This window comes from Episyrphus balteatus, chromosome 3 (genome assembly GCF_945859705.1).
Source record: "Episyrphus balteatus chromosome 3, idEpiBalt1.1, whole genome shotgun sequence".
NCBI classification, from domain to species: Eukaryota; Metazoa; Arthropoda; class Insecta; order Diptera; family Syrphidae; genus Episyrphus; species Episyrphus balteatus.
The window spans coordinates 75,913,130-75,928,856 of record NC_079136.1 but is presented as its reverse complement, the minus strand read 5'-3'; the positions used below and the strand labels follow the sequence as shown (position 1 = coordinate 75,928,856).

At 32.5% G+C, this 15,727-nt stretch overlaps 2 protein-coding genes across 2 annotated transcripts in view; one reads left to right on the top strand and one right to left on the bottom strand.

Annotated features, from left to right (window-relative positions):
• LOC129916350 (uncharacterized) overlaps positions 1-7,493 on the bottom strand; it is a 28,430-nt gene extending 20,937 nt beyond the window's left edge. The window contains exons 1-3 of the mRNA XM_055996221.1: positions 6,951-7,493; positions 3,210-3,601; positions 2,824-3,056 (exon numbers count right to left, since the gene is read on the bottom strand). Coding sequence (XP_055852196.1) covers positions 2,824-3,056; positions 3,210-3,395 — 419 coding nt within the window. The 5' untranslated portion in view covers positions 3,396-3,601; positions 6,951-7,493. The remainder of the gene's footprint in view (positions 1-2,823; positions 3,057-3,209; positions 3,602-6,950) is intronic.
• Positions 1-15,727, top strand: part of LOC129916353 (NAD-dependent protein deacetylase Sirt7) — a 131,027-nt gene that overhangs the window by 42,203 nt on the left and 73,097 nt on the right. The gene's annotated exons all lie outside the window — the stretch shown is intronic.

The following is a 15,727-nucleotide window of genomic DNA, read 5'->3' as shown; positions in this document are numbered from 1 at the left end:
TAAACTCAGTTAAATTTAATGTGAACTTCATCTTATTTTAATGTGAGTTTCATCTTAAAAAAAAAACAACCAAAAATTAAAATTTTAAAATTATAGTCACAATTTAGCTTTACTTGCAGTTTATCATACTCATTTCCAACAGTGAGCTAGCACAGTGGTAAAGCACTGGCCTAGTAACCCAACAGTTGTATGTTCGATCCCCGGTGGCTGCCAGTTTTTACTTGCTCTATAGGGCAAGGGCAAGTATTGGTTTCGTGTAGAAAAAAAATTTGAGGTTTTAATCAAAACCAACATTACGATGATGGAGAAGATCAAAAAAGTGATTTTCGTCATGTTGTCCGTCGGTCTGTGAGTCCGTGCGTCCATCTGAACATCGAGCTAGGGCCTAAACGGATGGATGGATTTGCTTGAAACTTGGTACAGATACTTTTTACGTTATTCTCTAGACCCTTTTTTTTTTTATTTTTTTAATGTCTCCTTTTTAACGCATATCTCCAATATAACGTTTTCGAGGTATTGCAACTTTCTCGAAAACGGCTCGAACGATTTTGATTAAATTTGGTATACGATTTTGATTTTGATTTTAACAAAACTGCGTTTTTAGTTTTTCTCAAAAAATGCGGAGAACGGAAATGTGGCGTTGCCGTTTTTCAAAAATTGACATATTTTTTAAGTTCTTATATTTCATCAAAGCATAAGTCAATTTTATTAAAAATTTACAGACATCATTTTGTAGTATAAAATGTACCTAAAAAAAATTATTTGTAAAAACATTTTTGAAAAAAAAATTTTTATTTAATTTTTAAACTTTCGATTTTTTTTTGATTTTTTTTTTCTCGACCTGAACAAAATCTTAAATTTCCAATAGATATTTAAGATAAAGATACTGTGAACCCAGTCGTGCATTTTATTTTTTTTTTCTTGTCACCTTATATTAAAGCGATGTCACCTTAATTTAAGGTGAAAGTCATCTTAGCAAAAATCCATGCAGAAATCCGCTTAAATTAAGGTGCGATCCGCTTAATTCTATTTGGTCTGTTTTCTCCGTGTAGATTTAAAAATTTGAATTAAGTGGTGTTTTGTAAAAGTGGCTTTTGAAAAAGGTAAACGGAGGATAATAGATCTATTTTCTCTTCAAAAAACCGTTACCAATTCCTGACATCAAAGTTGAAAATGAGAACGAAATAACTCCTTTCTTCTCTAATTTTCTACAGGAATTATACACAAGTTTGCGTGAATTTACCACTTTTCTCGCGTTTTTTCCCGTAGGGTCACCGCAAAAGAGGTGAATTGACGCAGCGTCACAGTACGAGCAATAAATTGACGCAGCGTTGTGTATGATACCTGTAGAATTAAATGGTGTGCACCAGCCCTAAGTGCACATTCAGTGAGAAAACATCGAACAAGCCGAGGAACTTGAAAAAAGCTGTCATGCAACGTATTCTATGGGTCGCCCCCTCCGTTCCTTAAGCCAACATCAACCGATTAATCGCCGCAACGCATTCTATTTGCTTGATACCTTTTATTATTTCTGTTAAGGGCTAATAAAATAACCCCTAATTATCCGAAAAGTCAATCTTAACCCTCTACCGCATACTAACCCATATATGGTTTATTGACTTCATATCGATTTATTCCCGTTATATTGCACCAAATGTCAAAAAGAAAAAACTTTAATAAAACTATGTCTATTTTTTTTTATAATTAACCGGTTTTTATTATCAGTAAGAGAGTCGTGATTCTGAAATAAACTCATTGTTTCAAGAGCATGTCTAAAGTGCAAATCAGTGAATAAAAGTGTGAACTTTTCAAGTGTTTTTTTTATAATAAATAAGTAAGTTGCATCCAATTAAAAATAAGTTTCGTATGAATTTATTATACTTTTATATGTTTACGAAGTTTGTTTGTTTTTTGTTTTTTTAACAATTTTTGTTTTTTTCAAAACACCATATATGGGTTATCATGCGTTGGAAACTTACATTACTGATTTTTGTGGGAATTTTATTTTTTTTTTGTAAAATGAATTCGAAGACTTTCTATGGAAAAAATAAGTGTGATAATGCTAAAACTGGTGATGGCTTTCGAAGTGATGACGATCTAGCTTCAGATTTTGACCCTTTTTAAAATCAAACAAGCCATCTCCGAGCATTTTTGCAAATCTGTAACACCTACAATGTCACGAAAAAGGGGATACCCTTCAGCTTTGGCAGGTGATCAAAGCAGAGATGGAACAAAACAAAGCTGAGGGAGTTATATACAAGTCACGGAAGTCCAGCCCCATCTAATCCCGAAATTTCACAACAACCAAGGGCAAAAGCCGTTGAATTCAATGCTAACTGAAAACATGGACCATATCCCTGAATGGCAAACAAAAACACCAATATGTCAAATTTGAGGACTGAAAACGTTTTGTGTGCGTGTAGAAAATGGAAGGTGTTCTTCTGCAACAATGATAAAAGAAAGAGTTTGAATAAATTCCATGAATAAGGAAAGTCCAATGTAATAAAAACATACTTTACAAAACATACCTTGAATGCATACTAAACCATATATGGGTTATTAATTGTTTGCTGGAAATCGACTTGCTGCATACTAACCCATATATGGTTTATGTTTCTAAAAAATTTATATATATGTAAAAAAATAAAAAAATTTATGTAATACCTTTTTTCAACCCTAAAAAGTTGTTAAAAAAAATTTTATTTCATTTCGTTCATAATTCATGGAGTAGAGGGTTAAAAATGAAAATATAAAATTTTAAATAATATCCCACCATGACATTTAAAAATAATTTTAAAGTATATGGTAATTTATGTGGTTTACCTCGTGTACTCTTCTTCAAGCTGAGATGGATCAGGTGTATAGAATTTAATACAAAACCGAAGCAATGGTTCAATTAACGATAGTCCTACTTGTCGATTAAGTGGTTTTAGAAGATCCAACCAATATTTAGTACGAGTGGTGTTTTCTTGATACTCCAAGCCGAAATAGTCAGCCTCAAGAAGATTTAGCTGACGGCACACTTGTTCAAAGAGAACCTTTCCTACAGCTTTTGCCTGGAATAAAGTTTTAAAATATTTTAAATGAATCAAAAGATTTAAAAAAAAAAAAAAATTTATTCAAAAATAGAAATAAAACTCTTCCTCGAGTTGTTCAATTGGCAAAAAAACAATTTGTAAGGTAAATATTTGAATCTAATGCAAACTAACCTGTACTTGAAACATTGTTATTGAGCCATCCAGCATTTGAACCCGAACTGCCAATTTTTTTCCAGCATTATGTCTAGGAGTTGATGTTATACCATCAACTCCTGACAGTGTGCTTAATGAATGCGCCATGTTACCAGTTGAATTTTTTCCCCTTTTGGACGGAGGATTTATTTCATTTGTCGTCATTAGTATATTGTTTTTTTCGTTTTTAATCTAATACTGGTTAGTGGCTTCAATATGATTTGTTTGATATAAGTTTTATTTATGAATTTATTGCATTTATTATGAAATACGTATTATAATTGTAGCTGATTAAAAGTCTTCATCACTACTGTAGCATTAACTATCAGTGTTGGTTACGAACGATGTAAAATGTTCATTTGTGACGCGGGCTGAAAAATAAAATAAAATATTAGATAACTTAATTGCCAAATTTTTACCAGACTTGTTTTTCAAATAATTTTTTTTTTTAATTAAAACTTTTAACAGATTCTTAAAATAAAAGCTTTGAAAGTACATAAATTATCTTCAATTTAGAATTAAATTATTATTTTGTAAATTGGCATTAACTAACAGATAAAAGTATGTATTCGTGTAGTCCCTTTTATCTGTTTTATAATTACATGCTTATTCTTTCTTCTTTATAGGTAAATGTATTAACTTCTTGAATTTGTAACTTAAATTTATTTATTTTTAATTATAAAATTTTATGTTGACCCATTCTTGTCCCCAGTTTTTGAATAGTTTCTCCTATAAATTTTTTGTTCATAATAAACTCATTTTATAAAGTAAACTAATGCTCCCATATAAGCGAAGGATGCGTTCCAAAAATTGAACACTGAATTTCACGTCCCAGCTTGGTGCACAGAGGAAAAAGACCATCTAAAAATAAGCGGATGCCATCTTAAACTAAGCGGATTTCTGCATGTTTTTTTACCAAGATGAATTCAATACTAAGCGGGCAAATCAACTTAATTTCTTGAATGCGCAAATTTAAAAGAAATCCACTTATTTTAAGCGGGAGATCATCATATTTTTATATGAAAACATTTTAATAAAAAAAAGAACTGGCAGCCACTGGGGGGGGGGGATCAACCTACAACTGTTGCGTCACTAGGCGTCTGACTGTAGTTTTAAAATTTTCATATTTTGTCGGTTTTTTAAGATGAAAATTCACATTAAAATGAAACGAAGTTCACCTTAAATTTTAGTGGAGTCCATTTTTTTTAAGCGGGAATCGAATTGTTTTAAGGTGGTGGAATTTGAGGTGGGCATCATCTTATTTCTAGATGCCCTTTTTTTCTCCGTGAAATATTTAAACAAAGTTAAGGATTTTCGGTTAAATTACAGCTTTTCTTTTTTCTCCAAAACAAATTGATGTGTCGCAATCGAACTAAACAGTCCTTTTGTACATGTTGAACTGCTTTCCAAATTTAAATCAGTGGATTCTATAATAACAACAGCTTAATTTTTTTGGTTATCAATTTCTCAATTTTTTTCAATGTTCAGCTCGTCAGTTTCTTGTTTTGGGTCAATAATAACGTCTCATCCGGTTTGCGCTCTTCTTCAAACTCTGTCAATTTTTAAAATGAAAGATCAGCTACATGCGCTTCTAAGTGTTCATTAAAATTACTAAGCTTCAGGTCTTGAAAGCCTTCAACTCCAGTCTATATTCATCGTAGATGAATATAGACTCTTTTTTTTAAATATCATAGTAGATAATTGTTTAATTATTTATTCAGTGACGTTTTTCTTATTATTTTTAAGATTTGAAGGCTCAAGTTTTGTTTTTATTTTAAGTGAATTTTCGGGGATGTTTATCCCCTTCTTCCAAGTCTTTATTCAAAAATACAATAATTAAATTCATTTTTTTAAATGTTCAAAAGATCATTATTATGTTTATTTACATAACAAATATTTTAACCCTTTCGGACCCAGCGTTACTCTCATGTAACATTTTTTTAAAAATTCGTAAAAAATATTAAATTAAACAATTTTTTAGGTTACAATGGCTTTATTTAAAGATAATAATGCCTAGTTACTGGATTATTACAAAAAGATAGTCAAATATCATACAGTTAATTTTTTTTTATCGAGAAAAGGACTAAAATTTTTTTTTTTGCAAAATTTTTTTTTTTTATATATGGTCATAATTTTGAAAAAAAGATATACAAAATGTTAATGCAGAAAGTGTTTTGTTTTTTTGCTTAGAAGAAGTAGCATACATTACAGTTTCATAAAAAGTGATTATCTCAGTTCTCCGACTTTTTTTGGTGGTCATAGGCAGAGCATGTTGCTTGCATGTACCATGGGAAAAACACATTAGTTTTGCTATTTATTATTTTGGAAAATAACTTTTTGCTATTCATATTTCTTAGTTGTCATGTTTTTGACCCGATAATACCGAAAAAAACATTTTTTAATATTGATTTTAATAGCTTGGGTTCGAAAGGGTTAATAATGTAAATATTATATAATGTAAATTTATATTAATTTTATTATTGCATTCTTTAATTAAGACCTGAAGAAGGCGATTAAAATTCCCGAAACGTCGTTAAAAATAAAAACAAAACTTGAACCTTAACCCTCTGTCGGCACACGGGTGCGAATTTGGCATAACAAAAAATAAAAAAATTACTATTTTTCAAAAAAGTGGTCACAAAAAAGTCTCTTTATAAGGGTGAAAATATTTTTTTTCGGAATTATTATAGAAAAAATATGTTTATTTCCTTAAAAAAAATTAAATAACGGCCATAATTATATTGGCGCAAAACTTTAAACAATTGAATAAATTGTTAAAGCCATTTTAGTAAATTACTAAGCTAAATAGCATACGGTTTTTTAACTTAGTAACTTACTAAATGGCTTTAGCAATTTACTTAATCCTTTAAAATTTTGCGCTATTATAATTTATTGATGAATTTCAAAACAAGTTTTATCACAAAACATGTTCAGTGAATATTTGAAATTGCAAATTCTTCCAAACTTGACACACTTTTTTCGAGAGATTAGACATCTAGAAGACAAAATCTTAAATTAAATCTCAGCAGTCATAAAACAAGTTTTGATATACCTATAAAAATTGTTTTGAAATTTTTCAATAATGTGGGAGTAAGTAAACAAAATAGAGCTGTCAAATCGAAGTAAATGCACATTTCTACATTACAGTTTAATATCAATTTTATTCACCAAGACAAATGAAATAACAAAATCAACGTTTAAAGCAAATGGATTTGGGGATTTTAAATTTATTTAGATTTCCAACACGTATCTACATATATATTTAGGTATATGCAATGGTTATCGATTAATAGTTCATATCAATGGAACCTACATTTTTTAGACGAAGAATTCAAAACAAGGTAATTTTTTTAACAACGCAGAAAACACAAATGTTTGTTTAAAAATGCAATGTTAATAACAGAGGTTGTTCAGAATCCAATGCAACTGGTCCGATAATTGCAGACTGTAGAAATTTAACATTTTCATTAAAATACTAATAAAATTCATAGAACAGTTTTGCATATTTGCTATATCCAATTTTCTATAAAGAGAAGTCCTCAATTTTACTGCTTTTGATATTTTTCCTTCACTTTTTTTTTACAGATACAGAAATTGTTTCAACGATTTACTTAATAAAAAATAAATTTAGCCATTTTCAAAAGCCATCTAGGTCACCACACAAAAAGTTAAAACCTTTAAAATCAAAAATAAATTTTTGCATCCTTCCAATTTACTTACTTTTTTTAAGCACCTGACCACTCCTTTGAAAAATAATCTATGACCTTGTTTATATTTTTGAATGTAATTTTTCACTTAATAAAAATTTATCTCTATACTCCGTATCCACAGGATTTAGCATTTCATACATCGAAACTATAAATCTTATTCAACTTATTCAAACTCGTTACTTAAATATAAATGACTAAAAATTAATTTGTTTAAATATATATTATTTTTTAATGAAATTTAATCAATCTTTATCGCACAAGACAATACACCCATCCAATTTATTTTACAAGCAATGAAATCCTACGTTTTTATCAAAATTGAAGAGATCGGAGATTAGAGAAAAATTCCTTCAGATATGGATGCTGCACCCTTGTATCTGTATTTTTCACTCTCCAAAAGTATTGAGAACACATTGGGCTTTTACAAAACCTATCTTTGTCTTTTCTCCTTCTAACGGTTCTGCGCAGTTCTATCTTCTATGGTAAAATAGAAATCCGTTATGGCAATCCAAAAAAAGCCAAAGATAACAAAATACAAAGATGTCGCATCTCATAGAAATTATCGAAATCCAAAAAGGACATGACCTATTTTTGGGTTCACAGATGAGACTGGTATCAAATGAAAGCTTATGTTGAGCTTTATACGTGCTTTCGAAATTGGTTTTAAGGGTTTCCAGATATTTGAGTCTGAAATTGTGGAATGAAAAATCAGAAAAATCAATTTTTTTTGAAACAAATACACATTTGTAGGCATAGATACCTCAAATTGTTTTTTTCAATTTTTTTCAGGATTTATGTTTTTTTTCCCCATTTTAAAAGTGCTCTTATTTTTAAAACTATACAAATATAATACAGAATTAATCATGTGACCGTTTTTATTTTGAAATAGGGTTGCCTTATAGAAGTTCCCATTTTGAAAGTTACTCGTCTTTTTCGTGTTTTTTTGTTTAAAGGTGGGTATTTTTTTATTTTGAAGAGTTTTTTTTTTTTGCCTTTAAATAAATATAAAGGTATAAACTTTATTTAAAGCAAGTTTCTTTTGCTATTTTGTTTTATGATTAGTTTTCTGCATGGGTTAGTGGGTAAAAAATACTTTACCCATTTTCGTATACTTAATGGCTCCGAAATCTTACCACACCATTTGCAAAATTTTGAGATTTATTGAATGGTCAATAAAGGTGTTTAGTCAGCTAATTTGTTTTAATTATTTTATTTGCTGCGGGTCACTGTGGCGTATGTGTATTTTTTTTTTATATTGAAATATCATCTTGGTAAATACAAATTGCAAAAATTATACAATATGGTTAGTAGTTTTTGTATTTATTAATTAAACTTTTTAATAACTTATTTCATTTAAAAATACCAACAAATAATTTTGATCACCTTTTTTGGTCAAATTCCCGTATGTGCGCCGCTTGGACTATATTTATACGATTTCAACCTTTAAAAAACTGTTTTATACGATACTGTATTGAATAGTTATTTTCCATTATGCATCGGTCAGTGGAGAGTGGAGGAAAAGATACAAGCAATAGCTATACGGGCTTTATAGCGACATGGACCTGGTCAGAAAGCTACAAATTCTGTGGCACAGCCTAGATGGCTGTGTCATATGGAGCGTATGAACACCGAAGCATTATCCAACCCCGAAGGACAACGTAGAATAGAGAGACCCATATTTTTGTAGAACAACCTCAACCAACATGATGTGCGCAACTGGAAATGGCTATCTAGAGGCCGAGCTGTCTGGAAAGGCTTGTTGATGAACGGCGAGATCCTAGCCTAGAGTTACTGGATTTCCTAAAGATGGAATTATTTCTACATCAAAATTAACTATACTGTCCATATCCACATTGGACAAAACTCAATTTTTTGAAAAACATCTCAACAACAATTTTGCTTAAAACTTTGATGTGTACTGTTGCAAAAAAGGCAGTACTTTTAAGATAGGAAACAGTTTTAGGACCTTCTGTGAGAGTATCTCCTCTACTCCTGCTGCAGCAAGACTGCATAAAGCACTAGCAAAAGAAAAAACTATAAAATCGCTAGCTCTGCGTAAACCGGACGGCAGTTTTACTGAAAACGAAGAGCAAAAGTCAACACTGTTACTAAACACTCATTTTCCGGGAAGCTCTCCACTGATAGGCCTCCAAATAGAGAGAATACCTCCTATGCCTAATCGTGAAGACTGGAAGATAGCTTCAACTATCTGTTCAGGAAATAGGATTGAATGGGCAATAAATACCTTTCAACCCTTCAAGTCACCCGGAGTGGATGGCATCTTTCCCGCACTTCTACAAAAAGGGAAAGAAGAATTAATGCCACAGCTAATTAGCATTCTGCGAAGCAGCGTAGCACTTGGGTATATACCAAGTCTGTGGAGAAGAGCTAAAGTAATTTTCATTCCCAAAATAGGAAAGAAGGATACAACCCATCCAAAGTCATTCAGGCCAATAAGCTTAACATCTTTCCTACTGAAGACATTGGAAAAATTAATTGACAACTTCATAAGATCAGAAGTACTCATAAAAATGCCTCTGAATAATCGCCAACATGCCTACAGGGCAGGTAAGTCAACAGAAACTGCTCTATACGAACTAACGAACACCGTACAAAAAGCATTAAATGTTAAAGAAACTGCACTATGCGCCTTCCTAGATATAGAGGGGGCCTTCGATAACACCTCTCATGAATCAGTATCTAAGGCTCTTGTAAGAAAGTGTGTTCCGGCCACCATTACAAAATGGATAGAGAAAATGTTGAGCACAAGAACGGCAGAGGCAACTACAGGTGTAACAACACAGAAAATCATCACAACAAGAGGATGTCCACAGGGAGGGGTTTTATCACCCTTGCTGTGGAGCCTTGTAGTGGATGAATTACTGGAACATCTTACATCCCTGGGTATTCGATGTCTTGGTTTTGCTGACGATATTGTAATAACCGCCTACGGGAAGTTCGAGGAGACCCTTTGCGATATCATCCAAAGAGGACTTTCAGCTACAAGTAAATGGTGTTTAACGGTGGGGCTAAATATCAACCCAGCAAAAACTACAATTGTACCATTCACAAGGAAACGGCTTTTGCCTCATATCAGACCTATCCAGCTAGCTGGTAAGGTCATTGAACTAAAGAGAGAGGTAAAATATCTAGGTATCACACTAGACAGTAAACTCCTCTGGAATAAACACTTAGAAATAACAGTCGGGAAAGCCACAAAAGCCCTTATGATATGCCGAAGACTGGCAAATAAATCATGGGGGTGCAAACCAAATATCCTAAGGTGGATGTATACCATGATGGTGAGACCCATTATCACCTACGGTGCGGTTGTTTGGCACAAAAGAACCGAACTAGTTACAACTAAAAAGACATTAAACAAAGTTCAAAGATTGGCCTGCTTATGCATTACTGGCTCAATGAGAACTTGCCCTACAGCAGCAATGGAAGTCATCCTCCACTTAACACCACTCCATGAAGTAATAAGTAGTACTGCTAACGGAACAATCTTGAGATTTGCAAAAGAGGGAACTGGTACGGGCAAGAGTATTGGTCTCAAAGAAAGGGACTCAATATCGAACACCACAGTTAAAAACCTCCTTGACATCCCAAGAGATTGCATGATCAAGAAATACAACTTTGAGAAAAACTTTCAAACACAGTTTAGTAGCAAGGCAAAGTGGGTAAGTGAATCCACGAACTACACTTTCAATGCAAACGCCATCAAGTGGTACACTGATGGATCGAGAACAGCTGATGGAACTGGAGCAGGAATATTTGGGCCTAGAACCAAAATTTCCATTCCAATGGGACAGTTTCCTAGCATTTTTCAAGCGGAAATCAACGCTATAGATAAATGCGCAGAACGTAATCTCGAAAGAAAATACAAAAACCAAAACATTGCCATCATGTCTGATAGCCAGGCCGCACTTAAAGCTATAAACTCATACGCCATCAACTCCAAACTCGTATGGGAATGTGTGAAGAAGCTGAACGAGCTTGGCAAGGCAAATAAAATAACACTGTACTGGGTTCCCGGACATGTTGGAGTACAAGGGAACGAAGTAGCAGACTCCTTAGCAAAAGCAGGTGCAACCGCACCTCTTATGGGCCCAGAACCATATTGCGGAATTGGAGACAGCACGATCAAACAAATGATAAAAACCGATGAGGAGGCCAAACGAACTAAAATTTGGAAAGAGACTCCTAAACTCAGACAGGCGAAATCACTACTTGGGAATTACAACCAAAAAAGATTTAAAACCTGCATTAACCTGAGTAGAAACAACCTGAGAATAATAACAGGGATCCTTACAGGCCACTGCAAGCTGAGAAAACACCTCAACAACATTGGCCTGGCAGACAGTGCCACCTGTAGATTCTGCAACAATAATGAAGAGACGCCAGAACACATACTGGGCAACTGTGAAGCACTAATGCACAATCGACACAGATACCTGGGCCAGCACCAGGTAACAAGTAAAGATCTACCGTCGATAGAAATACTCCAGTTAATCAAATACCTAAAAAGTATCAAACTGGAGACTGTACTGTAAGTAGTTAATTGCAGCCAAATTTGGGGGCACAATAGACCTTTAAGGTCGCAGTGCAACTTTCCCCCACAACACATTCATTCATTCATTCATTCAAGATAGGAAAATATTTTTTGAACTTTTTCGAACTTTATGAACGGTACCGTTTTCTTTATTCATAACTTCGTGTTGCCTCTTTCTAATTCTGAGAAGCTCATGTTCCCACTAGCTATGAAAAAACTTTGCCACGCAGCAAAGTCGACTGGCCTGAATCCGTTACGGACTTATTGTCGTGCATTGCTTTGCTTTCCAAATGTTATTTCCGAGGGTACTTTCTCTTTCTAGCTTGGGATTTGCTCGTAGATGTTTTCGAGGAGCTCGTAGTCGATGTCGTCTTCTTTTTTAATTTTTTTTTGCACTGCTCTTCCCCTGGTACTTCTTGAATGGGCCTCCGCTAGATGTTTGGCTGCACGTATTCTTTTTAAGAACCTAAAATTCCACGTGCATATCCGAAATTCACTGTCCGTAATTTAACCATCCGTATCCGACCGAGGCTTGTTGTCCTTCCATAACTACATTCTTTACCTGACATGGCAGTTACTCTGACGACGACGCCGACGTGACAGATTTGCCTTTTGGGTCACGGAAAAGGTATACCCTTCTAGTTTCACATTTTTGATTAGGTGTTGAGTAAAATCGGCGTGCGTCGGCCTCTTACATGACCATGATGATTCCAACTGAAGAGGAGAGGAAAGGAAGAAAACAAATCAAATTGTGGTGGATTTTTAAATTGAATCGCATTTAAGTGTTTTTCCAATAAAAAGTGTTTTTTTTTTATTGAATTAAGGATTAAGCATAAAATATGAAAATAGTGTTGTATAATGGTGTTGAAATTTTTCTAGACTCTTTTGCAGTTTATTTCCTTCTGAGAGAATTCTCTCTCAACTCTCATAAATTTGACAAACTTGATAATTTAGTGCACAAAAAGTGTAGAACAGACGTACCTATTATTAATTTTAAAATAAAAACATAAATTTACATTAGTAAGTTAGTTCCTTTTGTTTGAAACATTTTGAACCAAGCCCCTTCCTGGCTACGGCCCTGGTTCATCGAAGCCATTTCCATTAACTATCATTAAATATTAGAAAGTCATCATAATTCAAAGATGCTTCACCTTTTCTTTTGTATTTTTTTACCCACATTTAATTTTCTTATTGGAAGCACATAAAACCTACATATAGGTAGTAACTTTTCTCCCCGAAACCTATGTACCTACCTAAACTTGTGTGTGCAAACTGCAAAACCAGAATGTATTTTTTCATTTACTTTTACAGCTTGCTTGTTTATATTCTTATAATATTGATATGTTGTACCTATCATATAAAAAAAAAAATTTTAAACGATATTCAGTTTTTTACGTTTAGATGTGTGTGAACATTTTATTTATTCTTTTCTATATAGTCAATTCATAGGTACATATTAGCCCTAGGCTAGGTTAAAGTATGATTTGAGCAGTGTGGGCGTTGAAATAATTTATTATAGTTTTCACATAGATATACTCATACTGTAGCCTGCAGATAATACATGGATTGTAGATAGATACATACATAGAAAGTGCTTATAGTGTAAGAAGTTTGATTAAATTAATATTTTGATTTTCGCGCTTCAATTGGCTGCATAGTTTTCCATAAATAGCTTTGGTCTTTGGTGCTAATGATAGTTGAGATTAGTTGTGAGAACCATGAGACAAAATCCTATGGGATTAGCAAACATGAGAAAAATAGAGGAGACAGCATCACCAACATAGGCCAGGTACCCACTTAAATTAAACAGACATATGCCTATTTCGCAGGCAGACGTTCAGAAGAGAGCAGATTGTTCTCATACAACCAACCCACACCATACTTGTGTATCGAAAAATTCAAATATAATTATTTTTTTATTTCTATTCTATTCGATGTGTGATGTTGGTAAAAACAATCCGAATTTTTTTATTAGGTGTGTTTTTGGCAAAAGCTATCCGCCGTAGGTTTTACCAATAATCAACTTTGAATTAAGATTTATGTATGTATGCAACTAAATAAAAATTCTATCCGCAGCCGGATCTGGATTTAACTTTTATTTTCGTTTCGGAATCTGCGTGTTGTTTTTGTAATACATGTGAAATCAAACTACGAACACTGGTAGTAACGCATAAAAAAGCACACGGAGAAAAATAACCACTTTGAAATAAGATGATGTTCACTTTAAATCCCATCTTCTTAACCGATTCACTTTTTTTAAGAAAATCTTTGAAAATCAATCAGTTTGCACATAGAATTGATAAGAAATCTTTTAATTTTTATTAGAACTTTTAAAAAAAGAAAATGCTTATTAAAGTGAAATGAAGTTCACTTTAAATTTAACAGAGTTTAAACGGATTCCATTATAAGAAATCTTATTGTTTTAAAATTATGTAATGTGAAAATCTGTGCGACAGCGAGTGGTGGTCAAATAATGCGGAAGCGGAAGTTTTTCAAAGTTTGTGTAGTGAACCGGTTTTAGCAGTGGAAATTAAAGTTTTAAAAGTTTATGATAAGAAATAAAAAAACTTCAGCATGTAAAATAATACAAATAAAACTCATAAGTCTCATTTTGAAAAGATTTGAAATCATTTTTCACCAAAGGAAAACGTCAAAAGTTTCACTCAAAGCCTTCATGGATTTACTATGAATAATTGTAGTCACTTTCAGACACACATATCCACGATTACAAACTCAAATTCACTCCACTCAATAAAACCACTACCATTTAATATCAGAAACACATCACACATTCAAAAATGGTCCGCCTTTCTTTTGTATTTTTACGCTGACTAAATTCTGATTGGAAGCACATAAAACTCCTTCTCAGTACGACACCTATTATGTATCTACGAAACGAAACTTGTGTAACCTTTGTACATATGTATGTATATGTATATAAATTTTATTGATATTGATATGTATACAAAGGTGTAAAGCAAAGATTGGATTTTTTCATTTACCTTCATGCTTCATACTACCTATGTTTTATAATACTAGCTATATCATATACATTATCATGCAAAAAAATTGTAAATGATATTCCGCTACTTATATTTTAAGATAAGACTCTGTAGAACATTTCATCAATTCAATTCTCTTCTACATATCCAATTTGTATAGGTTTAAGCCCTAGGCTAGGTTACCGTATGAGTTGAGCAGTGTGGGCGTTGCGTAAAAGCGAAAAACGAAACCACGAATATCTAGTACTGGCACAATCTAACCGAACTTTTTGAAGAAAAATAGCAGTAATTTTATTATGTTAACGTGTTTTCGCTTAAAAACTTTACAGACATTATAAATGGGTATATACATATTAGGATGGGTCAAAAAAATCGAAATTCTTTTTTTTGATTTGGTACTCCGAAAAATCGATTGCTAGACACCTCTAGAATATACACACCAAATATGAGCTCTTTATATTAAGGGGAAGGTCCTCCGCTTTGCAATTTTCCATTTTTACATCAAGCTTCTACTAAAAAAAAATAATTTTTTTAATAATTGACTTTCTAGCAAATTTCTTTTCAGATTCTTGTAGGAAATTGAACGCTCTACAAAAAAGGCCCCACACACTTACGAATTTTTAAAGATTTTTTCGATTTTTGGACCTCAAATATCTATTCAACGGTTAGATAAACGAAAAAAGTGTATAAGGCTTTTTTTGTAGAGCGTTCAATTTCCTACAAGAATCTGAAAAGAAATTTGCTAAAAAGTCAATTAATAAAAAAATTATTTTTTTTTAGTAGAAGCTTGATGTAAAAATGGAAAATTGCAAAGCGGAAGACCTTCCCCTTAATATAAAGAGCTCATATTTGGTGTGTATATTCTAGAGGTGTCTAGCAATCGATTTTTCCGAGTACCAAATAAAAAAAAAAAAGAATTTCGATTTTTTTGACCCACCCTAATACATATACTCTCTTAGCGCTAAGGTAATGAATTTTATACAAGTTAAATTCTTACTTGGGACTTGGGAGTATACTAAGCAAGCAAAATTTCTAATTCAGCGGTTGGTATCGTTGGATACCAAAAAGAAAAAGATTTCCATAATTGTTGTTTAGAATTAAAACTATTCAAGGTAATACCTACTCTTAACATTTTTTTTTTAACTAGGTACAAGTGTACTAGTTTATTGTATTTTTTTTTAAACTTTTATTATTTAATGTTAATAAACTATTTTTTAATTTAGAATGACC